Below are 26,383 nucleotides of genomic sequence, written 5' to 3'. Positions count from 1 at the left end.
GGCCCTCGGGACCTATCACCCATGGGAGACATCTGCCTCTGAGGATGCTCTACAATTACAGTGATACCCTGGGGACCCCCACCTCCGAGACTGTCCGGGGGGGGCCTGTGTTTAGAGGCTCTCCCTGGGGACTTGCACCGCTGAGGACACCCTGGGGACCCCATTCCCTCTCCCGGAGCACCCTTACTCTCAGGGGTATACCAGAAACCCTCCCCACCTCCACACCCCAGGGTGACCCCCCCCCCCTACAGGGGTACCCCGGCGATCTCCTGTCCCCAGGGATGCCTGGGTGACCCTCACCCATAGCAGCGCGCCGGGACAGCCCCCAAATGCCTGCGCTCTGAAGATGCCCGGGGGACCCCCTACCCCGGGGGTGCCTTTCCCGCCGGGATGCCCCTTACCCAGGAGCGATGCCACGGCAGCGGCGCTGTGCGGGCGGAGGGGTCGCTGTTGCCGCTGCAGCCACGGCCGCGGCCGCCTCCCCCCGCTCCGCCGCCGCCTTTTGTTCGCCGCCCGCGCTCGTCCCCGCCCGGCGGCGGGGCGGGCGGAGCTGGGGCCGCAGCCGCAGCGGCAGCCGGGGCTGAGCCGAGCCCAGCCCGGCGCAGCGCAGCGGGACATGGAGGCCGCGCCGGCGGAGCAGGGTCCCCCTGCGCCGGCCCCTCCGCCGCCCCCGCTCCCGGAGAGGAAGAAGAAGCCGCAGCGGGCACCATCGCCCGCCCGCCCCAAGGAGGTGCCGGGCTGGTCGCTGGCCAAAAGCCGGCGCGGCGGCGGCGGGGGGCACCCGGGCGCGGCCCCGCGGCTGGCGGCGGGGGGCGCGCACTCGCGGCGGGCGGGCGGCGGCAAGGACGGGCGGCCCGAGAAGCGGGCGGCGGCGGCGGCGGCCCGGGCCGGTTGCAAGGGGCCGGCGGGGCGCGGCGCGGCCAGGGCGAAGGGGCGGTGCCGCGGCGCGGAGACGGCGGCCACCGGGGCGAAGCGATCGGGACCGGGGCCGGGGCCGGTGGCCGGGCCCAGCCTGACCGACAGCAGCTCGGAGGTGTCGGACTGCAGCGCCTCGGAGGAGGCAAAGCTGCTCTCGCTGGAGCTAGGGCTCAGCGGCAGCGATGGCGAGTCCCCGGGCAGCGCCCCGCCGCCGCCGCCCTCGGCCGGCGAGGCCTCGCCGCTGCCCGAGGAGCCCTCGGCCGCCTCCATGGCCAGCAGCCGCCTGCAGCTTAGCACCTCGCTCGCCTTCTCCGACCTCACCGAGGAGCTGCTGGACGCCGGCACCGACGGGCTGCTCCGCGAGCTGGAGGACCTGCGCTCCGAGAACGACTATCTCAAGGTGGGCACGGCGGCATCCCTGGGCAGTGGTGTGCCACAGTGTGGGTCAGCAAGGCTCAGCATCCCTTGCGTAGCATGCTTTAGCATCCCTGGGCATGGCATGGCGAGGCACAGCATGGCATCTGAGGGCCTGGCTCGGCGTGGCACAGCATCCTTGGCTGTAGCATGGAGTTCTGTAGCATCCTAGGGCATGCACCAGCGTGGCTTAGTGTCTCTGGGCACAACATAGCATCCCAAGGCAAGGATCATCACAATGTGGCATCCTAGGGCATGGTTCAGCATGGCACAGCATCCCTGGTAATGGCATGGCATCCCAAAGCATGGCTCAGCAAGGCACAGCATCCTTGTGCAATAGCATAGCTCAGCCTTCCATGGAACATCACAATATAGTGCAGCATCCCTGGGCATGGCTGAGCACAGGGCACAGCTCAGCTCAGCCCTGTATAGCCTGACTCAGCCTGGCATGACACTGCTGAGCATAGCCTGGCCTGGCTCAGTTGGGCATCACTGCATGTCATGGCTGGATGCAGGGCTTGGCATGGCTCAGCCCAGCCCAGCATCGCTGGACATGACCTGGTATGGTACAAGTGAGCTCAGCTCAGTGCACCATGGCACAGCTGGGGATGGCACTTCATGCTGTGGATGGGCTTGTCTCAGTTTGGCATAACATGATGTAGGGCATGGTTGGATGTAGGGCATGGCTTCCCTACTCCTGACACGGCCCAGCTGACATAGAGCAAAGCTCAGCTTAAGCACAGCAGGGCCCATCTGGGCCTGGTCCAGCATGGTGTGCCATGGCTGGGCGCCGCTTGGCTCAGCACAGCATGGCACGTTATGGCAGAGGGCACACATTGGCACAATGTGGGCCACCTTAGCCTGGCATGACCCAACTGGGCATGGCAAGCCTTAGCATGGCGCCAGCTCAGCATGGCTAAGCTCAGCACAGCCTGGGCTGGCACAGCTCAGCACGGCACGGCTCTTCTCCACCCAGCTTGACATGGCAGAGCACGGCACGGTTTTGGCTCAGCCTGGTTTGGCATCCTGGGACGCTGCTCAGCAGGGCACTGCTCAGCTTGGTGCAGGGCGGGATGCTGCTCATGCCCTCCCTGCCTGCTGATGCTGCCAGACCCTGGGGACATTTTCCAGCTCGCCTCTTTCCAAGGTTCCTGTGCTTCCCGGGGCCTTTTTCTGGGCATGCAGCATGGCTTGCTGGTTTGGGGTGGGGTATGGTGGGTGAAGCCAGAGCAGATGGGCTGTGTGGGGACAGGGGCACAGAGCAGTTTATTCTCAGTCACACCTTGACTTGCTGCCCCTTGGCAGCACTGCCTGCTGCGGGGTGGGCACTAACACCCACCAAGCGCCACGTCCTGGTGGGCTGCAGGCATTTTGCACCCTCTGCTCTTCTTCAGGGTGGAGCTCTGGATGAGATGTTTGTGCAGTCACCTGCTGGGGGCACACATCTCAGTGGCTGCTCTTGGGATGTCGCCGGTTGAAAAGCAGGCCAGCTCTCACCGGCTGGTGCCAAAGCTTGTAAATGCCTTGGGTTTATAGCTGCGAGGTGGGAGCTCAGTGCTGGGGATGTGCTCAAAGATGCTCAGTCAGGCCCTTTGTCCATTAGCAAAGCCCCAGTTCACAGCTGGTGTCCCAAGTCCTGCCAGAATTAGCAGCAAGAGCTTAAGGGCTTTGATTTACTGAGAGCTGGAAAAACACAGATGAGGCCCCTTCAGTGTCCAGGAACATGCATGCAAACACTCTGGTTCCAACGTGCCGAGCAAGCGCTTCCTCCATTTCCACGTGATGCTCTTCCTGCAGGCTGCAGGCCAGCGGGCTGCCAGTGTTCTACCTGCCTTGAGGGGTGGCAGCTGAACCCCCCCCAGCCAGGAGCAGTGGGGAGAGTGGATACGTGCACCAAGAAGTGCAGTGGGGTTGGTGGTGGCATCCCCGCTACTTGGCCATGAGTATAGAGTATATGCCATGAGTATATGCTATGTGCACTTGGGTCTATTCCCTGACATGAGCATCCTGCTTGTGCCCATGTTGTAGGTTGTTTCTCATGACACTTGAGCAGGAGACTGCTGAGATGGTCCCCAGGCTCCAGCCGGGCACCCCTTGTGCTCCAAGGTGGAAGGTTTGCTCCATTAAGGAGCAGAAACCTGTGTTGCATTGCAACAGGGGGCTGCCTTGTGCCAGCTCTGCTAAAAATTAGGGTATTTATTTGGGGCTTTAGGGCAAAAATCAAGCCCTACCCCAAGCAATGAACGTCACCCGCCTGGCCATGCAGCCCAGATTGGAGAGCAGCATGCAGGGAACCTGCAGAGATGCCCTCTGTCCCCAGCACCTCCCCTCCCCTTGGCTATGGATGAATCAGGCTCCTCAGAGGTGACTTATTTCCGAGGACTCATGCAGCGAGCTGCAAATGAGTATTTTTTTCATGTGTTCATCAGAGCCAGCTCAAACCTGGTGTGTTTTTAACGAGAAATGAGGAACTCTGGGGGATGGAAGGGTTTTGGCAGCGTTCTGGCACAGGCCAGACGTGTGTGGTGCTACTACACCCGTGTGCTGCACGCTGGGGTTGGAGCTTCCCAGCAGAGCACATTGCAGCCCTCGGCAGCAGTGCCAGCTCACGTCGCATCCTCCCTCAGCTGCCATAATCAAACGTATATATTTTAAGCACACTTCACCCATTTCTCTCTGTAACCCAGATTTGTGCAAGGCTCTGCCTTCCTCCTCCCGCTCTGGGTGCACCAACTGGGCTCGTGTGTCCTCTTGTTCCTGTGCACCTGCTGTGACACCCCATAAATGGGTTATTTCGAGTGTTCCCCCCAAAAAAGGGCCGTTCTTCACGTGCAGGGTGGCAGCCAGCAAGGAGGGGCAGCGTCTCGGGTGTCCTTGCCCCATCTCACTGTTGCTGAGCCGTGTGATGGGGAGCTCCCAGCCCTGCTCAGTGGGCTGGAAAATGTGAGATGTGATACAGCAGCAGCTGTGGAGGGATGGGCAGACAAAGAGTGGGCACGGGAGAGGGTTTGGAGCGAGGGGAGGGGATGCCTTCAAACCCTTTCCTCTCCTCTCCTTAGGAAGGTGCTCAGGAGAGAGCTGTGTAACGCTGGAAGCACAGCCCTGCCTGCCCCCTCCTGCATCACCCGCATCCCTGGGGTTTGGTGCGTTTCCCAGCTCCATGGAGCAGCACATAGGGTGGGTGAATGGGTGCCTTGTTCCTCCCAAGGCAGGCAGGGACCAGTGTGTGCCACCAGTGAGGGCTCAACAGTATATTCCCAGCTACACAGCCCCAGCTGGGGGTGCATGGGGGACCTGGAGGTTGTGTCTGGGCAGCCTGGTTGGCACAGGGCTGTCACAGGGGCCCAGCTCTGTTGCTGCTCACATCCTGCCTGCCCACAGGGGCAGGGACCATGCCCGGGGGTCCCGGTGAGCACAGGCAGAGCCGGGATGCAGGGATGTGCCATGTATCACCTGCCAGCAGCCAGAGCAAGGGGATTTGCAGGCTCTTGCCTCTTGAGGTGCTGCCCAGCAGGGGCTGGGCTGCAGAGAGCCGCCCGCTGTTTGCTTGTTCATTATGGGGCAGGTGTAAAGCTGTGGGATGTGGATTTTCACCTCCCTGACGTGCTCTGTGCTGAGCAGGAGCTGTGGTGCCAGCCAGGGCAGGGCTGTGCTGCACTGGGCTCCAGCATGACATGGAGGGAAGGATGGCTGATGTTTGCTGTCAGAGCTGGGCTAGAGCTGCTGTTGATGCACCTAAAGAAATCTCTGTGTGACACAGGGTGTGCTTTACCCATCCTTCAACCTACTGCACCCCCACATGGGCTTGGGTGAGCTGCATTTGCTGGGATCCCCTGGCTGGCAGGGACACCACAGGCAACTTCCCTTTGAAATTCCCTCTTGATTTCATTTTCCCCCTAGCAAATTCTAGCATAATTCCCTCTCCTGTCTGCTGGGGGCTCAGAGTTAATGGGAAGCTGCTGCTTTTGTCCTTGTAATCTCAGAGGAAGCTGGTGCTTGTTGCTCCTGGACAATAATCCCCACCTTTGCACCAGGGATCTCAGGCTTTCCCGCTGCCTGCGTGGCCCCAGGCTCTGCACAAAGGCATCAGTGCAAAGCATAGAGGCAGCTTTCACCCTTGATCCTCCTCTGCAGCCTGTGCTGATGTTTGGGGTGCAGGTGGAGGGTGTGAATACAGCAGGGCTGGGCTCCCCGAGTGCCGCCTGTCCCCCTTGTGCCCCAGAGCCTGAGGCTGCCAAAGCTGAGGGTGTCTGTGCTGTCAGCAGCGCCTCAGCCACCAGCCATGCCGTTGTTTGCATCATCCTCTTGTGTATCCGTTGCTGTTTCTGCTTCTAAGAGATAGTGGATCCTGCTGAGGAGCTGCGAGTCCCTGTGCTGCTCTGAGCATGCTGTGTTCTTGCAAACACCTAAGCCAGCATGTCACCCCTTGGGCAGGAGAGCTGAGGGTTTAACTCTTCTGCCACAACACTGATGGGTCTGATCTGCGCTTTGAGGTGTCCTGCACGTGGGCATCAGGACAAGTCTGTAGCTGTTACCTCCTCCTGCTCTGGACCTGCACGCACGTTTGTCTGAACTGGATCCAGGCAGTTTGCATCCCATCTTGCTGCTCCTTAGTTTCCTTAATAATCTCCCCAGGGAGACCCAGTGTCTCTGAGGTTTGTGCAGAGAAGGTTGAAGGTATCTTGTCTCTCGGGTTCCTCTGTGCAGTACAACCTGGCTCCTGCAGGCATGTGAGGTGTTTGCTTTTGCACACCCCTGTGCCTTGGGCATTGAAATGAGTCCTCCTGAGCTACAGGTCCCCAGCATCATTCCTAAGAGGGGTGACTTGTGGTATAAACCCACTATGAATGAAATCTTTGTGGCTGCAGAGATGGGGTGGGCACGGATGCTGTGGTGGGTAATCCTGGGGGATGGAGGGGATGAGCAGCCCAGGGGTGCTGGGAGGCTGTGACTCCACGCAGGGGTGGGCACCTTTTGCTTATGGGACGAGAGGCCAAGCCTGGCAGCCTCTTGGACAGAAGTCATTTATCTCGTCCTCGGTGTCGCCCTCTCTCTGTTTTACCTCATCTCTGTTTCACGAGGCCAGGTTGGATGGGGCTTGGAGCAAGCTGCTCTAATGGAAGGTGTCCCTGCCTGTGGCAGGGGTTGGAACTGGATGAGCTTTAAGGTCCCTTCCAACCCAAACCAGTTCACAATTCACACTTGGTTTATCATTGCTATGGAGCTTCATGGTCACAACGCCACCCCTCAACTGGGGATGTTTCTATGGAGTTCCTCCTGGCTCCTAGCTCTGTTCTCACCTTATCCAGATGGATTCTTTGCTTTGTTTTGGGGCATCACCCCCAGAAAATGTGCAGATGCAAAGGGTGAGGCTCTGTGGCTGTCACAGACCCCAGAGCCATAGGGGGACCCGTGTGCCCCCCGTGTGCTGCCTCCAGTCACCACAGGGCTGTTCTGCTGCCGCAGCTTGGCCATGGAGGGGCTCAGCTTTGCCATCCTGAGCTCCCTTCCAGTTTACTGGCATTTTCTGCTCCCGATCCTAATCCAGTTACTACGGCTTATGGCACAGCTTGCCTCCTAGGGGCAAGATTGGGATGGGCTGTGTGGCTGCTGGGCTGCTGCCGTTTGAAGGGTTTATTGCTATTATGGGGTACATGCAAATCCTGCAGCTTTCCCAGCCTTCCAGTGCCGACCCTGCTGCAAACCCGCTAGCCCCAGTCCCGGGGGAAGCAACTCCAGGCTGTGCCGATGGGCTTTGCCCAGGCAGCAGCTCATGCTGGACACAGCCTCATCCCAGTATAATGGTTGCTAGAACCCGAGGGATAAACAAGAGGAGCTCTTGGTGCTGCAAGCCCAGGCTTCCTTCCAGCGAGGTTTGGTTGGGCTTTTTCCAAGGTCCCTGCTCCCTGCCCTGCTCAGCTGCTGCCTGGGGAAGCCACATGGCAAATGGGAGCCGGTACTGTCAGCACTGGAGCAGGATGCAGGCAGCCCGGGGTGTTTCTGCAATCAGATTCAAGCCACGATTCGCATGACTTCGGTAGTGAAAGGTGGTTTTCCATCAGCCTGCTGCAGAGCGCCTGTGATGCATGATGCATGATGCATTTTACATAGAATCACAGAGTAGTCTGAGTTGGAAGGGACTTTAAAGCTCATCCAGTTCCAACCCCTGCCACCCCCCTGCAGGGGACACCTTCCACTAGAGCAGCTTGCTCAACCTTGCCCATGAAAGCTCCAAAGGAATAGATGCCATGAGCCAGCTCCCCTGGCTGGTTTGGGTACAAGGTGGTGTCCTCAGGGCTGTGGCATTGCTGTATGGGGTAGGCAGTGCTGTTGATGCGTCTCCATTGGGTGCATCGCAATGTCACGGGGCTGTCTGGTGTTCAGCCTTGGGGGATTCACCCCTGAGCTGTCCAGGGGTGGACATGCCCATAGTGATGCTCCTTCATAGGGCAGTCTCAGGCTGCCCCTGGAGCAGCCCTGGCACTCCCAGATGCCCATCTCAGTGCCTCGGGGCTGTTTGTGCCCTGCTCTTGTTCTCCAGACCCCCCAGCATGAAGCAGAGCAGCTTCAGGGGGGCAGCAGGATGCTGGTGGCTGCGGGGCCGCAGCGCTCTAGCAGCCTGGCCGAGAAGATAATCCAGGATTGTCTCCTTGACGTTCCTTGTTTATCACACAGTGCTCAAAGCCAACAGTGAGCGACTGTGCCTGTCCCTGCAGCTGCTGCCCCCCCTCCCGGGCTCCGCTTTGCCTTTAGGGGGAATTCCTGCAGCTGGGGCTTTATCCAGCAGGATGAGTGGGCAGGGAGTGTGCCAGCGCCTGGCAGAGCCGGCACAGTGCTGCTCACCCTGTCTGTAGAGCACTGTCATGGGTCAGGAGCAGTGGGGTCCTGTCCCCTCTGCCTGGGGGGAATCGGGGCTGTGCGTCCCTGCTGCCTGTGCTGGATCCTCCTCTTGTGGCTGTGGCATGGAACAAGGCAGGAGCAGGAGTGACGTTTGGTAGTGATGGGGTTGTTCAGTGGTGGCTGGAAGGTAGATGTTTGATCCCTTCCCAGAAGCATGCCGGGTCCAGGGACTTCTTGAGGAGGAGAGCAGCCAGTGTGATGCCTTGAGCTTTGCTTGGAGGATGCTCACAGGGATGTGAGAAAAGCTTTGGGCAGCGCAGCCTGTGTGAGTCCCAGGGACAGGAGGGGACAGTCCTTGAGCATCCCCAGTGACCACTGCCCTGTGCTGGATGGGGAGGTGGCACTGGGGCTGCAACTGATGCAGGGTTCCCACAGGTCTGGAGGAGGCTTTGAATCACTGTTGGTGCCTGCAGGATGTCAGTCCTGACCCTGCTGTGGCAGTGACAGAGCAGCTCAGTGCCGGAGGCTCTGCTGGCTTAGGAGGGGTTTGTCACCATGAGAGCTGATGAAGCTGGGAAGGGGTGGACCAGGGGACCCAGCCCAGCGGTTGCTGCTTGGTGGCAACATGAAGGAGAACCTCTGGTTCCTGGTGCTGGCAGCATCTCGCCGTGTCCCTGCGTTGCCTCCCTGTCCTCGCCTGCCATCTCCTCCTCCTCTCGCCTGCCTCCCTGACACATCTTTTCCAAAGACATCCCATATTCTCCGTGCTGCAGCTGCCGCCTGTGCTGCTCCTGCAGCTCCTCTCCCTCCCCCATCTTCCTCTTTCTTTCACCACCGATGCTTACAGGCACCCGTGTTGGCTGCTCCCTGTCGTGGCTGGGTCACCAGCGGGTGATGGTGCCCAGCTGGCTCTGAGCCGTGTTCCTGCAAGGATGGGGCTTGACTGGAGGGGGACTCTTCATCAGGGGCTGTAGTGATAGGACAAGGGGTGATGGGTTCAAACTGACACAGGAGAAGTTCAGGTTAGATCTAAGGCAGAAGCTCTTCCCTGTGAGGGTGCTGAGGCGCTGGCACAGGGTGCCCAGAGAAGCTGTGGCTGCCCCATCCCTGGCAGTGTTCAAGGCCAGGTTGGACAGAGCCTTGGGTAGCATGGTCTAGGGTGAGGAGTCCCTGCCTGTGAAAGAGGGTTGGAACTGGATGACCTTAAGGTCCTTTCCAACCCAAACCAGTTTGGGATTCTGCGATTTTATGATTCTATGAGCCAAGGGGTTGAAGGTGTGTGAAGAGTTTGTGGGCTGGAGCAGAACAGGGGAGCCATGGTGGGGATGTGTCCCCACCACACAAAAAGAGGGGAGAGCATCTGCGCGTTCCGTTCCCTCTAACGCACATCTCCGCACAGGATGAGATCGAGGAGCTGCGCGCAGAGATGCTGGAGATGAGGGACGTCTACATGGAGGAGGATGTGTACCAGCTGCAGGAGCTCCGTCAGCAGCTGGACCAGGCCAGCAAGACCTGCCGCATCCTGCAGTACCGGCTGCGCAAGGCGGAGCGGCGCAGCCTGCGCGTGGCGCAGACCGGGCAGGTGGATGGGGAGCTCATCCACAGCCTCGAGCAGGACGTCAAGGTGAGGCTGTGCAATCCCCACGGCACACGTGGGTTTAGGTGAGGTGTGGACGCCGTGGCTGGTGTAGCTCAATGGCGTGGCCGGGGATGTGCAGGGAGTGCCATGGATTGGGCTGCTTATTGGGCTGTCAGTGGGGGCATCATGATTCCCTGCTCATGGAGTTGATATGGGAAGTGGGGAGCAGTGCTTGCAGCTGGCAGGTGAGGAGTGTTTGGGGGGGTCCTGGGGTGGAGAGGGGCAGCATTGTCAAGGATGGGGGTCTTGCAGTGCCATATGTGAGATTTGTCCTGTGCAGGCTGGAGCTGTGTGTCCCAGGATTGAGCTCCCTTATCCTGCACCGATGGGGACAGGATGGGGCCACTGCCATGAGCTGGAGCATCACAGATGTGCAGAGAGGGAGCATAGGGACCAGGACGCTGGGGACATGGGGCTGCTCCTCTCAGCCATCAGGGAACCTTTGCAGAGCCCCAGGCATGGTGGCAGGCCGGGCTGGGGCAGGGACAAGGGGACTTCTGCAGGGTGACGTTGCTCTGCCCCACCAGCCGCTGGCCTTGAGGAGCTGCTGGTGCCAGAGAGTGTTTGCTGAGGGCTCTTGCTGCCAGGAGTGGGGAGCGGTGACGGCTCGGAGGGGATGGGAGCAGCTCCAGGAGTAGCTTTGGTTCTTGAGCAGGAAACAGCCAGTCCTGGAGCTGAGGCACGCCCGAGCATGGGGCTGTGAGCCTGCCTTATGCTGCTGGGAGCCCAGTCCCCTCCCAGGCTGCCCAGCAGCCCCCAGCTTGGGTGCTGCTGCCTGAAGCATCCCCCTCCAGCTTCTCCCTTCATGGAAAGAAAAGCACAGCCCATCCCTGTGGGGAATGGGAGCCTGCCCCCATGGCCTGGACCACCCCATCTGCCTCCACAGCCCTGGTACCCCAGGCAGGCAAGGGACCAGGGGCACTGGGGATGATTTTCCCTTCCTTCAGGTGCAGGAGTGAATGCTCCATGCTGTTAAGCTCCCTTTATGTCAGGGGTTGCTCCCTTGCGGGAATCTGGAGAGGGGGTCTCTGGGTCTGTGCCCAGGATGGATGGATGGATGGATGGATGGATGGATGGATGGAGCCACCCTTCACCCGGGCAGCTGCTGTTTGTTCTGTAATGTGATGCAGCAGCTCTCCTTTCTCCCTGCCAGCGCAGCTGCTGCCTGCAGTGAGTGGCTACGGCCTGCTCTCATGCTGTCTGCCTGCTTTCCCAGCCTTGTGGCAGTGATTCCAGCTTCACGGTGTGGGAAAATAGTACAACAAGGCAATGAGTATCCTGTTAGGGCTGGGGAAGGTGGGCTTTGGCCAGGGGATGGGGAGTGGGGCAGCCTAACAGTTGGGGAACGGGGACAGCAGCCACAGCAGGCAGTGGAGGGGACACACACAAGAGCCATGGTGTCACCAGCGCAGTGGCTGCTCCAGAGGGTCTCAGTAACAGCCTCATATGAGGCCTGTGGTGCCCAGGTGCTGCGGTCCCAGCCCCGTGTGCACTGTGCCATGCTGTGACAGCCCCATTGTGTCCCCAGGTGGCCAAGGACGTGTCCGTGCGGCTCCACAATGAGCTGGAGGCGGTGGAGAAGAAGAGGATCCGGCTGGAGGAGGAGAATGAGGACCTGCGCCAGCGGCTCATCGAGACTGAGCTGGCCAAGCAGGTGGTGCAGAACGAGATGGACAAGCTCCGAGAGGTGAGAGGACATGGGGGACATCGGGAGGTGTCCCCAGGGCTCTGCCCATGGCAGGTGTCTGCTCTGTGGGATCTCATCCCTGCTCCCATCGCTGAAACCCAAACCCTGCTGCAGATGCTGTGAAACCGGAGCAGTGCCTGCCCTGTGTGAGACGTGCTTCAGCCCGCCCCAGGGCATGGGGTGGCTCTGCCCTGTGCTGGTGGTCTATGGGTTGTCCTCCATGCGCTAGAGCCACTTACATGTCCTCAGCCACTTGCTCAGACTGGCCAACGCTCTGCACCATGTGTGGAGACCGCTGTGTCCCTGGCACCGTGCCTGGTGGTGGCCGTATCCTGACCACATGCTGCTGGTTCCAGTGGGGCTGAGCCATGAGGCTGCATGGCTGCGATGTCCCAGTGGTGTCCCAGCAGTACTGTGAAGCTGGGTGGGTGCATGGTCCCATCTGTGTCCTGGGGAGCCATGTGCCCATAGCACAGATCCAGGGCACCCCATGCTGTGCCAGGTTTGGAAGAGCTCCCAGCCAGGAGCGATGTCATCAGGAAAGGCATCCCCATGACAGTGCGATCTTGTGATCCACCGCAGCACTGGTAACCCACTTCCCTACTGCCCGGGATGCCTTTGGTCCCTTGGGAGCCTCGGGAAGCATCATCGCTGGCTGAGCCATCAGAGCAGCGTGAGAGATGTGCTGAGGCAGAGCTCTGGCCCTGCTCCCACTGAGGATGGGGACACGATGCAGGGAGAGCTCCCTCTGCCCCCAGCTGTGCCCCCTGTGTGGCAGAGCAGGGAACCAGCACATGGCTTTGGGATCCATGGGGCTGCCTGTGCCCAGTCACAGAACCCCAACCTGGTTTGTGTTGGAAGAGACCTTAAAGCTCACCCAGTTCCAACCCCTGCCACAGGCAGGGACACCTTCCACTAGAGCAGCTTGCTCTAAGCCCTGTGTCCAACCTGGCCTTGAACACTGCCAGGGATGGGGCAGCCACAGCTTCTCTGGGCACCCTGTGCCAGCGCCTCAGCACCCTCACAGGGAAGAGCTTCTGCCTAAGAGCTCATCTCAGTCTCCCCTCTGGCAGGTTAAAGCCATTCCCCTTGGCCTGTCCCTACAGGCCCTTGTCCAAAGCCCCTCTCCAGGTTTCTTGTAGCCCCTTTAGGTACTGGAGGAGTGTTGTATGGTCTCCCTGAGCTGATTAATGCTGGCGCCAGCACCTGGCAAGCCACAGCACCCAGCCGTGGTCATACCATCCCCTCTGCAGCCACTTTTTCAGTGTCACAGAGCAGCATCACCCCGATGGGGTGTCTCATCCCTCCCCTGTGCAGGCTGCACTAACAGGCATGAAATGGGTTTCCCTGCAGCCAGCACAGGCTGAATAACAAATGGCAGCAGCAGGAGCTGGGCTGGAGGATTCTTGTGCTTGAAAAACAGGCATAGCCAATGGTTGTGTGGTCAGTGCAGGGAGCCCCGAGTGCCAGCTCCTGCCCTGGCCTGGCAGAAGAGCGTGGGAGAGGATACGGCCCCTCTGCGGCGCTCCAAGGAATGCTGCTGGTGGGAGGACACCCAGCCCAGCTCAGAGCCCAGCTCCAATGGTGTGTCCCCAGGCGAGCAAGGGCACGGGGTTACTCAAGGAGCACTCAGAGTGCTAATGAGACAAATGAGTGAGTTCACAGCCCTCCTCCACCTCCTCCCTGCTGCTGCAGGGCACAGAGCATGGCAGAGCTTGTTAGCAGCTGCGCAGGGCTGGGCTCACCCCTCAGGGCTCAGTGTGTCTCCTTTCCAAGAGGTTTCTCCCATAAGTGGATAATTGTCGGGATGGGCAGATTATCCCAAAAGTGTGTGTGCTGTGCCCCTCCATGGCATGTGCTGGGGGGGCAGGAGAAAAGCGGGACTGGTCCAGGTACCTCGTGCCACATTGAATTTGGTCACAGCGAGACCCAGGGGCACGGCCACCCCATGGGATACACCCGAGGTGGAGCAGTGACAGCAGCATCTGCCCCAGGGTGCTGTGCTGGGGCCGGGCAGTGCCTGGTGCGGGATGCGACGTGGCACAGGCAGTCCCCGGGAGAGGCCCTGCAGCAGCTCCAGAGATGGTCGTGGCCTTAATAGGAAAGCTGGAGCCCGGCACCTTGGCACGGGCAGCATTTCACATTTCAGCTGCATTTCCCAGCTGCTTTCTTTGGCTGCTGGGCCCCAGCACCCGCTTGGAAGTAGGTCCAGGGCGGCTGCACGGATGGGCCGGTGCTCATGGGGGCTGTGTGGATGTTCTTGAGGGGTTTTTCCCAGCTTCCCTCCCCACATAACTGGCCCTGCTCCGGGCACATCGTTTTTTCCCCCTTTCTGGTCTCCTTTCTTGCTCTGTTTGTCCTCCCCATCCCCCAGCTGTCCTGGAGATTGTCCCTTGTGTCTCCAGAGAGCCCGAGGGCAGAGTCAGCATCCCCCTGCTGAGCAGCCCTCCCCATACCAGTGACCAGGACTTGTGCCTTGCTTGAGGCTGCTCCCACACTGGGATACCCCAGAGCTGTCGCTTGGCCTGGGGGTTGGATTCCCTGCTTCATCCAGAAGGGACCATGACTCAGCCTCTCCACGGCTCATTTCCTGCTCATTCCTGCTCGCTCACAGCAAGCCTGCCTGCAGGGGGAATTTCTGGCCAAACCTCATGAGATCATGCTGCTTGTCAGCCCAGCTTCCCCCTCAGCAAACAAGCTCAGCCCACTGGGGCTCTGGTGTGTTCCTGGGGTTCACAGCACTGATACCCATCCAGGTGGGTCTGTCTGTCCGTGCTGGGGTGCAGAGCCCTCGCTCCAGGTAACAGCTCTCTTCTCCCTGCAGAATTCCCTGAAGAAGCGGGGGTCTCGCTCCATCGGGAAGGCTGAGAAGAAACCATCAGTGCAGGTATCAGTGCCGGGGTGTCCCACCAGCACCCCACGTCATGGTGCCAGTGGAGCCCAGAAGTAAAGCTGGGCATGGCAGTGCCATCCCCTCCCTTGCAGGGATTCCCTGCCTTTCAGATCCTGCATATGGGAGGGATTGACTCCTGGGCCAGCCTGCTCCATCTTCACCTGCTCCTTCATCTCATTTATCAATGGAGCACCAGTGGCTGTGGCTTTAACCCATTCCATGGGTCAGGACTGCAGGAAGGAGCTGAAGGACTTTGGCTTTTCCATTTGCAGAGCTGCCCCTGCTCTTGGGTTGCAGCTATTGCATCCTGGGTCCCTCCTACCCCATAGGATGTGAGGAGCTGAGGGTCCCCATGGGACAGGCTGGTGGCCGCGTTGTCCCTGCCCTGCCAGGGTGCTGGGGGGATTTGGGCTGCAGCAGGATTTCAGCTGTCACTTGCTGTTGGGATGAGCTGCTGTGAGTCACTAATGCTGTTACTTGGGGTCGGAGGGGCAGAGCTGCTGCTGCGGGAATAGAAACACAAGTGTTTTAATGCTGAAAAAATCCTCTTTCAAAGGCAAAAGACCTGGAAGGTTTATTCTGGGGAGAAGATCTGTGCCCCAAAGCCAGGGTAGGGAGGGAGACCCAGTAAAGGCACTCCTGCTGCTGAGAGCATCTCAAGTGTCATAGTGGGGACCCCGGGCACCCTGAGGGTTGAGCATTGCACAGCCCACTCTGTGCAGCCACGGGACGGGGATCCCCAGGCTCTCAGAGACCTCCCCCTTTGGTCTTTTATTTATCATCTCCTTTTAGCTCCATCCTTGAGAGCCCTTTCAGGCCAGATGATGGTCCCAGAGTCCTGCCCCCATGTCCCCAAAGCGGCTTTGCAGCTACACCCAAGCTAAGGGGGTCCCTCCATCACCCCCCCTTCCTGAGACTGAAATACAGCCCCTCCTCTCCTCTATCCCAAAACAAACCCAGCCCTGGGCTGCAGTAAACCCCACTCTGCTTCCCACATCCCCATGGAGCTGAGACCCCTCAGCCTGGGGATGCAGGGCTGGATCCCAGCTCTGCAATGGGATGGATGCTCCAGGAAGGACCCAGTGCTGGAAAGCAAATTCTGAGCTTCCCCAGGTTCAAATGCCCCTTGATGTGTCCCCCTTGAATGCTCCCTCTCCCTGTGGCCTCACAGGCACAGATGCTTGTGACTCATTGGTGGTTTCCTGGGCCCCTTTCCTGCCCGGGTGAGCGTGGCCACACTGGAGAGCACTGGTGCTCACTGGAAATGCAGCTGTGAGGGGACACAGACTCAGTGCTGAGGTCTGCCCTGAGCCCAGGAGCACTCGAGGTGGCTCTGGGTACGTGTGTGTGTCCCCAGCGATGTCAGGGGGCAGCGGGACACCCCGGCTGCTGCTTTTTTTTCCCCCTGAATAAACAGGAACTGAGGTCATGTCTGCCTGCACTGCCCCCCCCGTCTCTGCAGCTCCGGGGGGGCACAGCTTTAATGCACCTTAGAGCAGCTGTGCCTGCGTGTGTGAGCGTGGAGGAGCAGCAGAGAGGCTCCTGTGGCCATTTGGGGACTAAACCAGCACCCTGAATACGTGGGACAGCCACCCCATCAGCCATGGGCTCAACATGAGCAGCCTGGGAAGTTGGTGGGGTAAAAAGCTGCGGTGGGGCTTGGGGAGTGAGCACAGGCATGGCTGGGGGTCAGGAGCACCCGAAGATGGGGACATCTTATTTGTGCCAGGCAAGGAAACAGGAAAGGGGATGAGCTCAGCCAGGCAGAGGGACAATGGGTGCCAGCGTGCTCCTGAGCTCCAGTGGGTGCTGTGGGGTGAGGGTCGCAGCCCCACAGGTCCCCTCCTGCAGGGACCGAGCTTGGAGCACTGGAGTGACCCCACGGCACAGGAAGGGAAAATACTGGTCCTGCGTCCGGCAGGGTTTGTGAAGCAGAGGAGCAGTGTGCCTGGGCAGGCAGCCCAGAGCCGGGCTCCCGCGTTTAGAACAGCACACGTGGGGAAGTGCTCCCAGGAAGCAGAGGGGCTGGGGAAGGGACCAGGAGCTGCTGCCTGGGGTTTCTGTCCCCTGGTGCCAGCAAGGACAGATGGTGGGTGAGGAGTGGGACTTTGGGAGGATTCCAACCGGAACTGCTGCTTCTCCACCCTGGGATGGAGCATCTGGGGCTCCATGGGAGGAGCAGAGCCCTGTCAGAGGGGTGCAGCAGCAGCAGGGGCTGGAGGCACGGCTCTCCTTACCCAGGCATCCTGCTCTGTCTCCATGCTCCCCCTGAAAGCCTCCAGGATGGATCTCAAAAGTTGTTTCTTTCCACAAACAGGGGCTGCAGCTCCCCGGGGTGGGAGGGTGGCACATCCCCAGGGCTCGCTCAGAGCCCCCGTGGCCCCAGGAGCACCCTTTAACACCTGCACCCTCTTGGTCCCCCCAGGAGGACAGCGCAGACCTTAAGTGCCAGCTGCATTTTGCCAAGGAGGAGTCGGCCCTGATGTGCAAGAAGCTGACCAAGCTGGCCAAGGAGAACGATGGCATGAAGGAGGAGCTGCTGAAGTACAGGTCCCTGTACGGAGACCTCGACAGCTCCCTCTCGGTGGAGGAGCTGGCCGACTCTCCCCACTCCCGGGAGGCCGAGCTGAAGGTCCACCTCAAGCTGGTGGAGGAGGAAGCCAACATCCTCAGCCGCAGGATAGTGGAGCTGGAGGTGGAGAACCGCGGGCTGCGGGCGGAGATGGACGACATGAAGGGCCAGGGGGACAGGGAGCTGCCGGCGCAGGACATGCGGTTCCTGGCGGGCATCACAGGCTGCGGGGACACGGGCGACACGGTGGCGGAGCTGCGCCGGCACCTGCAGTTCGTGGAGGAGGAGGCCGAGCTGCTGAGGCGCTCGCTGCTGGAGCTGGAGGACCAGAACAAGCTGCTCCTGAGCGAGCTCAGCAAGTACAAGTCGGAGCACGACCTGGACGTGACGCTGTCGGAGGACAGCTGCTCGGTGGTCAGCGAGCCCTCGCAGGAGGAGCTGGCCACGGCCAAGGTGCAGATCAGCGAGCTGAGCGGCAAGGTGAAGAAGCTGCAGTACGAGAACCGTGTCCTGCTCTCCAACCTGCAGCGCTGCGACCTCGCCTCCTGCCAGACCACCCGGCCCATGCTGGAGACGGACGCCGAGGCCGGTGACTCGGCGCAGTGCATCCCCACCACCAGCTGGAGGGACGGCACGAACGGCGGCGAAGCCGATGTGCTCGGTGGTGGGAAGGTGCCCGATGGTCCAGGCAAGCTGCTCAAGCCCAAGGATTTGGAGACCTTGGTGGGCATCCGGGACCAAGCGGTGCTTGTCAGCAAAGCGATCAACATCTTGATTTCGGATGCCAACGGCTTCACCTCTGGGCTGAAGGCTTGCTTGGATAACGAGTGTGTTGGGGGGCTGCTGGGCGAGGCGGTGAGCAGCGGAGGTGAGAGCCCCAGTGATGCCAAGCTGATGAACGTGCTGCTCATGCGGCTGGGTGTGCTCCAGCAGGACCTGGGCTGCTTCGTGAGGAAGGTGGATCACCTCACCGGCAGCCTCAAGGAGCACACAGACTCTTTCAGCTTCTCCGGCCCCAGCAGCCACGACACCACCAAAGAGGGGCTGCAGAAGGAGCATGCCTCTGACTTCCAGGTACGGGCTTCTTGCCGCCTCCCCTGCAGCAGCCGCCGCTTTATTTGCTGCCCTGTTTCCTCCTGCTTTAATGGAGCAAACTCCAACCCCCAATGTAACCTCCTGCTTCTCCAGAGTGAAACCCAGACTAACACCTCACTGCATGCCAGGGGCACCGAGGACAAGGTAGGACTCTGCTCCAACAGAGTGTGCCCAGGACAGGACGGGGTGGGTATCCCAGCACATCCCCGCATGGGCTGGTTGTGCTCTGCCCGTGGCCAGTGGCTCTTGAGTGTAATCTCACCTTAGCAGGGGCTGATGTTTGGACTGCTCTCCCCCAGCTCAGCCCAGCATCCCCTTTGCTTATTGGGGATGAGCCTCAATAACAGCAGCCTAAATTGTGGGGACCCTGTTTGCAAGAAGCCTCAGTCCCCAGTGGTACCCAGACAGGGTAATTTGGAGAGCAAAGGCTCCAGGGCAGATCTGCATCCGATGGAGAGTACCTTTGAAGCAGTGGAGAGCAGCTTTGCTTTGTCTTCACCCCTTTTTCCTGGGGGTCCCTCATGGCAGGGACCAGGGATGTCCATGGTGGCTGAGGCTGTGGGCCCAAGCCCGTTTCTGGAGCACACTCGCTTGTTCAGAGTCCTATTTTTCTGCATGTGGTCCCACCAGCCCCAGGTCCCAGTCTCCCCCAGTCACTGCATGGCACCATAACTGGTGTTTGCACATTTTTTCCCTCTTTCTCTCTTTTTTCCCCCTTTTCCCCAAACAATCCAGGCCACGTGTCTCCTCATCCTGTGTTTCCTTTTGGTTTCCGCCTTGTCTCCCGCCATGGTGATGAAGCTCCTTCTCCTCCTCATCCTTTTTGTCGTCTTGTAGTTCTTTACTGTTTCGGAGACCCATTGTTTTGTTTTCTGGCTTTGTTTTCTTCCCGCTCTTTTGGTTTGTTCTCATTAACTTGCCCACGCATGCAGCAGCCTGATTTTAGGGACGCCGACCCTTACCGCATGCCCCACGCCAAGGACACGGACCCCACACAGCCCCGGAGCTACAGGACCTGCAGGCCCGAGGAGAATGACTCCTATGCCACCGAGGTAAGAGCCACATCCCCCCTTGGCCAGCAGGGATGGGGATGGGGCTGCGGGAACAGGGCTGTCCCTCTGGAGAGCTGGGGACACGGGGAGGCCAGGTCACCGTCCACACTCCCCTCTCCGGGCCGTTGCAGATAAAGGAGCTGCAGCTGGTGCTGTCGGAGGCCAACGAGAGCCTGCGGGGGCTGCAGGAGCAGCTCTCCCAGGAGAGGCAGCTGAGGAAGGACGAGGTGGACAACTTCTCACAGAAGATCTGCCAGGTGAGTAGGCAGCAGCCCTGATACCTGGGAGACAGGTATCCCTGCTCCCATGGCCAGGGACACCTCCAGCCCCAGGCTGATGATCCACCTTAGGGCATGGGTGTCACGTAGATGTCACCCAGGGCTGCACAGAGCGCAGTACCCACCTGCTTTGTGTTGGAAGGGACCTTAAAGCCCATCCAGTTCCAACCCCTGCCACGGGCAGGGACCCCTTCCACTAGAGCAGCTTGCTCCAAGCCCCTGTGTCCAGCCTGGCCTTGAACACTGCCAGGGATGGGGCAGCCACAGCTTCTCTGGGCACCCTGTGCCAGCGCCTCAGCACCCTCCCAGGGAAGAGCTTCTGCCTAAGAGCTCATCTCAGTCTCCCCTCTGGCAGGTTCAAGCCATTGCCCTTGGCCTGTCCCTACAGGCCCTTCTCATCATCCAATACTCCCAAGTCCTCTTCAGGGCTGTTCCATCCCATCTTCAAGGGGCACAGGGTCTGTGCACACTCCTTGCACATGGCCATGCAGCTTCCACCCATGACAATGCCTCGATGTTCCTGCTGTCCCCAGCACGCTGCCAGGGCAGTGCAGCTCCCCAGGGGTGTTAGATATGAGGCTGGCACCAGGCTCAGCCCACACCCTGGGGCAGGGGCCCCACGCTGCTGTGCCAGCCGCTGTCTCAGATCCCACATGTCTCTCTGCAGCTGAAGGAGGACCACCAGAAAGCACTGCTGCGGCGCGAGTTCGAGCTGCAGAGCCTGAACCTGCAGAGGCGGCTGGAGCAGAAGTTCTGGAGCCAGGAGAAGAACCTGCTGGTGCAGGAGTCACAGCAGTTCAGGCAGAGCTTCCTCCTGCTCTTCATGAAGCTCAAGTGGTTCCTCAAGCGCTGGCGCCAGGGCAAGATGGTGCACAGCGAGGGCGAGGACTTTTTGGAGGTACTCCTACGTTGGCTGCTGTGGAGGGGTGACCACGCTGTTGGGCATCCCTCCTGGGCACGTGTCCCACCCAGAGCTGGTTGATGTCCCCATCCCATGCTGTGGGGGCCCCTCATCACCCCAGCCATGGTATCCCCACAGGTGAACAGCATGAAGGAGCTGTACCTGCTGCTGGAAGAGGAGGAGCTCGCCCCACAGCAGCAGGCAGACAACAAGATGTGCACTGGGGATGCCTGGACCCCCAACACGGTGAGAAGGGTCCCCATGATGGGGTAGAATCAGCCCTCGTTGAGGCTGTAGGCATGGGCTGGCTGCTCCTCTCGGGTGCATGGCTGGGAGGGGATGCTACCCGCTGGCATGGCACCCCAGGGGTGGTCCCATGCCCTGGTGGCACCTGCTGTCCCTCTCCCCGGGGCTGGTATGCAGAGAGAGCAGCTCCCAATGGGGTCCCACCAGCTCCCTCTGACCCCCCCCCATCCCTCTGCAGCCCAACGAGTGCATCAAGACGCTGGCAGAGATGAAGGGGACCCTGCAGGAGCTGTGCACAGAGCTGCGGGAGGAGCGGCGCGGTGCCAGCGAGCTCCAGCAGCAGTTCACCAAGGCCAAGGCTGCCTGGGAGATGGAGCGAGCCGAGCTCAAGTGCCACATTGCCCAGGTGGGAGCCCCGGGCACCCCCCTTTGCTGGGGGAGCCGGGGGGTGCCTGTGTGCCAAGCGCTGGCATCTGGGCAGGGTTGGGAAGAGGGTGGCACTGTGGGAATCTCAATTAGCAGCCGCTCTGGGAGGCGAGTTTCTATGGCAACGGGGCTGGCAGGAAAACCTGACTGGAGCAGCAGAAGATGCTCTTTATTCCTCACTGCGTTTGTCTGGGGCCAGTGGGATGGTGCCGGGGCTCAGTGTCCCTCCCCACAGAGCAGCATCAGAGCCCTCCTATTTTCCTGTGTCATGGTGCAGGTCAGAGCTCTGCACCCTCATGGGTGCTGCAGGGGGGATCTATGGTAGGGGGTTGGAACTGAATGATCTTAAGGTTCTTTCCAACCCAACCCATTCTGTGGTTCTATGGCAGAGGCTAGGGAAGGAGGTGGAGGGAGAGCAGCCTCAGCACTGGGGGAATCTCCTGCTGCAGAAGCTGTCTCATCAGTGCCCCAGCCTTGCCCTCACAGTGATGAGTGTCTTTGCTCCCTCACACTGCTGGCAGCAACCCGTGGCCAAACATCAGCTCCGCTCCCCAGCACCTTCCAGGCAGGATTTCTCCAGGCAGAGCTCAGTGATGAGCTCAGTTCCCCTCTCCCACCCCTAAAAGAGCAGAGCTGCCACAGTGGCAACCCCCCAGGTCCTTCCTGGCTGCCAGCAGCAGCAGCATCCTTGGGGTCCGCTCTACCAGCCCCTCTCCAGGAGCTGGGTCCAGTAGGCAGGGCTGCAGGCAGGGCACAGCCGAGCAGGCAGCACATTCAGTCCATGTCCCACTGGGTGACCGTCTGCCAGCCCGTCTGGCAGGACGTGGCTGCAAGCCAGGGCTGCACAGCCTTGGGGACACCGTTATTGGCTTGGGCAGCATGGGATCTGCTCCGGGAACCCATGGCCTTGCCCCTGTGCTGGGGATGTCCAGCACCATGGGTCCCCCACATCCACCACCATGTCCCTGCAGCTGGAGTCCAAGGCAGGCAAAGGGATCACAGAGCGTGCGCTGCCGGATTGGAAGGTGGCGTTGAAGAGGGAGCGTGAGGAGCACCAGCATCTCCTGGCTGAGTCCTACAGTGCTGTCATGGACCTCACCAAGCAGCTGCAGATCAGCGAGAAGAACTGGAACCAGGAGAAGGTGGAGCTGCTGGCCCGCTTCAAGGAGGAGCAGCAGCAGGCAGAGCAGCAAGCGAAGGACCTGCAGAACAAAATCAACCAGGTATGGTGTGTCCCCATCGTGAACATGTCCTCCAGCCTCCACTGTTTGCCCAGAGGGCCACATTGCACATGTTGAGTGACCAACACATTCTCCAGTTGCAGAAAGGAACCAACCCATGGGCATTGAAGCACTCTGAAATGGAGAAGCACAGCAGCAACTGGAAAGAGGTGGGCAGGAGAGGTTGGAGGGCTCAAGTGTATGTTTAGATATGGTTAAGTGTATGGGGTATGGTTAGATGGGAGGACACGGGAACCCCAAATAACACCCCCGGAACACCAAATGAAGGGGAAGCACCAGGGACTGGGGGGAATAAGAGGGTGGAGAGCATGGCTGAACATCAAGGGTTATAAAGAGTTGACTTATAATAGATGCGGGCACAGTGGGAATGGGATGCTAGGCCTGGATGCATGGGGGAAGGTGGTAGTGCTGGAGAGAAGCAGGGTGCAGCAGTCCCTGCTCCAGCCCATCTGTGTACATTGGTCCTGTGCCTGCTGACACCAGAGCTTGCTTCTGTGTCCTTCCAGGCTCTCAATGAAAAAATCACAGACAAAGAGACAATCTCTGAAGCAGAAGCTAAGGGAACCAACCTCAAAAGGTGAGTGAGCTGGTGCCTGCATGCTCCCTGGGGCATGGAGGGGGCTGCATGGGGCAGTCATTGGGCTTGGCAGCCCCAGCAGCTGGGGGAAGTGCAGCTGTGGGCCAAGGTTGCCATGGAGGCCAAGGGCTCCCATGAGGAGTTGGACTGGGTGCTCAGGAGAGCCCCATTATGGGGAAATCAGGGTGCCTCCAGCTGCCTCCCAACCTACTGCCCTGTTCCCTTGTGAGCTCTCTCCTCTCTCCTCCCACAGGACCAAGTCTGTTTCCTCCATGTCAGAGTTTGAAAGCTTGCTCGACTGTTCTCCCTACCTCCCTGGAAAGACCACGCCAGGGCTGGGCGACCACTCCCGGGGCAAAAAGGCATCTGCAGCTGCCCAGCTGCTGCCCAACGGCATCCGGGACAGCACTGGCCTTCCTCCCTCCCACTGTACATATGTGAACATTGAGCAGCCTGCCCCCGACAGCCTGGCCAAGGAGAAGCTGGGCATCTCCTCCTGGGACTACTCGTGGGCACACAGCCTCTCCGTGCACGACCCAGCCCAGAAGCAGATGCAGAGGAGCTACACAGCACCTGACAAGACGGGGATCCGCATCTACTACAGCCCGCCGGTGGTGCGGCGGCTGGAGGCACCGCTGGTGCACAGCAAGGAGGGGAAGATCATGATTGAACCTGGTTTCTTGTTCACCATGGCCAAGCCAAAGGAGCCGGAGGAGTCGGCCAGCGCTGAGAGCACCTACAGCCAGTGGCTCTGCAACTTCTCCAAGCAGCAGCGGGAGCTGCTGGACGCTGGCACAGTGGAGAGCGCGGTGCCGCCGGTGCCCCGCTTCCCCCCGTCACTGCACGACCTGGAGATCTCCGGCAACATGAGCGATGACATGAAGGAGATCACCAACTGCGTGCGGCAGGCCATCCGCTCCAGCTCGCTGGAGAGGAAGGTGAAGAGCACCTCGAGCCAGACAGTGGGGCTGGCCCATGTGGGGACACAGACCACGCAGACGGTGAGCATCGGGCTGCAGACTGACCTGCCGCGTGGCAGCAGCATGCACAGTAAGAGCTGGTCCCCGCGCAGCTCCTCCCTCGTGTCCGTGCGCAGCAAGCAGATCTCCTCCTCCCTGGACAAGGTGCACTCCAGGATTGAGCGGCCGTGCTGCTCCCCGAAATACGGCTCTCCAAAGCTCCAGAGGAGGTCTTCCTCCAAGCTGGATGCCTCTAAGGACAGGAGCCTCTGGAACCTGCACCAGAGCAAGCAGAACGGCTCTGCCTGGGCCCGCTCCACCACCACCCGTGACAGCCCCGTCCTCAGCAACATCAATGATGGCTTGTCCAGCTTGTTCAGCGTGGTGGAGCACGCGGGCAGCACCGAGTCCATCTGGAAGCCGGGCTGCCCTGAGAGCAGCCGGGCCAAGCCCGAAGCACCCAAGTACGGCCTCGTGCAGGAGTTCTTCAGGAACGTGTGCGGGCGGGCGCAGAGCCCCACTGCCCCCCCGGAGAAGAAGGAGACCCCAGGGGAGGAGGGCAGCAAGAGAGCCGAGCACCCCGGCCCGGCCACCCACCACCCAGCAGAGAGCATCTCCCGCGGCTTGAACAAGAAAGTGCTCAAGCAGAGCAGCTGCGAGGACCCCAAACCCTCGTCCCCCGGGCAGGGGGGTAAGGACGCAGCCCTGCGGGACCCCGACCTCATCTCGGCCATAGCCAGCGAGGTAACGAGGCTGGGTGCCCCCCGGGCTGCCCCACTGTGGCGGGGGACAGGGTACCTGGCCCCTCTAACCCCCCTGTGCCGTCTGTCTTTGCAGGACATGGCGTGTGACTGCAGCTCCCAGTCCCTCACCTCCTGCTTTGCCCGGCCGTCCCGCTCTGCGGTCCGCCATTCCCCATCCAAGTGCAAACTGCACCCTGCGGACCCCCCCAGGGCGGAGGAGAAGCTGGGGGCCTCGAGTGAGTGAGGCCGGGGGCCGCAGCGTGCCTGCTATCCGTGCTCCTGCTGGGACAGCACCCGCGCTGACGCCCTGCGGGGCCCCGCTCAGAAGCGGTGTGGGCACATCTGTCTCCTCACCGTGGGCACATCTGTCTCCTAACTGTCCCCTCACCTCTGGGGACGCTTGGGAAGCAGATGTGGAGCCGGCTGCCGGTAGCCCTTGGGGTGCATGGTGACATCCACCATGGTGGCTGCTTCACCTCCTGTCTGTGTGGGATGCGCTCCCATGGAGCTGCTGCCAGCACTGGGGGGGTCCTCACCGGTGCTGATCCCTCTGGGAACATCAGCTGAGATCCCACCGTGCCGAGGGCTTGCTGGGGCCTGGAAAGGGGAGAGCAGCCGGGGGGCTGCTTGTGTAAATAGGGCAGGGCTGGGGGGAAGCACGTTGGGGACACTGGATGGATGCAACAGATGGGGGCATGATGCCGTGTTGGCCCCGCAGCTGCTGCCAGCGCTGCCCATCCTGCGGGAGCTCCAGCGCATCCCTGCCAGCCCCGGTTGCAGTGTGGTTGCATCAGCCTGGGCCGCATGTGCTTCCCAGGCAGGAAGGAGGCGGGGAAGGTCCCTGTGGTCACCCAGGCTGGGCTGGGCTGGATGCGGGGCCCTCCCTGGCCACCCTTCTGCTCTGGGGGGGGTGCTGAGGTCCTGCAGTGCCGGGAAGGGGCCAGGTGTCCCCCTGGATCATCCGGATGCAGAGATGGGATGTCTGGGTGCACAGTGTGGGGAGAGGCAGCTTGTGCCTCTGTGTGTGCACACTGATGTGTGCGTATCTCCTGCCACCTTCGCAAGGGGCCACGGCTGTGGTGCCCCCCTGCACTGCACCCACCTCCCTGCCTGGGGCCACCTGTAGTTATTTTCTCCTCCAAGTGCTGAATATCCATACTTCTCTTTCTTTTTTTCCTCTCTTTTTTCTCTTCCCCTCCCCTTTTGGCTCTGCCCAACTCCAGACAGCCTGCAATGTAAAACCAAGTGCATTTTACAGACACCGAATGGAGCTGCCTGGGACAGGCACCAATTGCATTAAGAGATTGTGGGTTGGGAGCTGCAGTGGGGTCCCCAGTCACCACCAGCAAAAGCCTTACCTGGGGAGGGAGGGGGACAGCAGCCACGGCCCCCCATGGCAGTGCAGAGCTCACACAGGGCAGCCCCTGGAGAGAACAGCAATCCTGGAGGCAGCTGCCTGACCTATTTCCAAGCTGGTGCCAGGGGCCAGGCAGGGATTCAGGGAGATGGAGCTGCCTGTAGGTGCCTCCAGGGGCTCAATGCAGTGCTCTAGGACTCTGTACACTGCTCTAGGGCACAGTGCATTGCTCTGGGGCTCTGCACACAGCTCTATTGCTCTGTACACTGCTCTAGGGCTCGCTGCATTGCCCTAGTGCTCTGTACACAGCTCCAGGGCCTCTGCACATTGCTGTCATCTTGCAGCCTGGCCTCAGAGCCACTGCTGCAGCTGCTGCCCCTCCTGCTCCGGCCCCACAGCAGCATCACTGCCAGGTCACAGCCTCTGCAGGCACCTCCGGGCCAGCCGCTCACTGCCTGTGTCTCTGGACACACCAGCATCAGCCAGGGCCAGCAGGCCCAGCACCGGTGGCCTTCAGCTCCTTGGGGCACCTGGCCAGCCCCTGG

The 26,383-nt window shown here is 60.7% G+C and overlaps 1 protein-coding gene across 1 annotated transcript; it reads left to right on the top strand.

Moving 5' to 3' along the window:
* Positions 1–891: 891 nt before the first annotated feature.
* On the top strand, positions 892–26,094 carry SOGA1 (suppressor of glucose, autophagy associated 1). Its single transcript, XM_057432359.1, is given in 17 exon segments — positions 892–1,318; positions 9,572–9,796; positions 11,340–11,498; positions 14,323–14,385; positions 16,817–17,578; positions 17,580–17,624; positions 17,666–18,037; positions 18,991–19,110; positions 19,242–19,367; positions 20,056–20,286; positions 20,428–20,535; positions 20,774–20,941; positions 21,933–22,184; positions 22,280–22,351; positions 22,709–22,779; positions 23,033–24,482; positions 24,576–26,094. Coding segments are annotated over 17 exon segments (4,506 nt in total). The 5' UTR covers positions 892–1,186; the 3' UTR covers positions 24,726–26,094.
* The last annotated feature ends 289 nt before the right edge of the window (positions 26,095–26,383 follow it).

The sequence above is a fragment of the Pezoporus wallicus genome, unplaced genomic scaffold, assembly GCF_028554395.1.
Source record: "Pezoporus wallicus isolate ANWC-B61680 ecotype Strahan unplaced genomic scaffold, APGP_CSIRO_Pwel_v1 contig_8090, whole genome shotgun sequence".
Classification (NCBI taxonomy): Eukaryota; Metazoa; Chordata; class Aves; order Psittaciformes; family Psittacidae; genus Pezoporus; species Pezoporus wallicus.
Note: the sequence above shows the minus strand (reverse complement) of the source record. Positions and strands in the feature narration are given on the sequence as shown.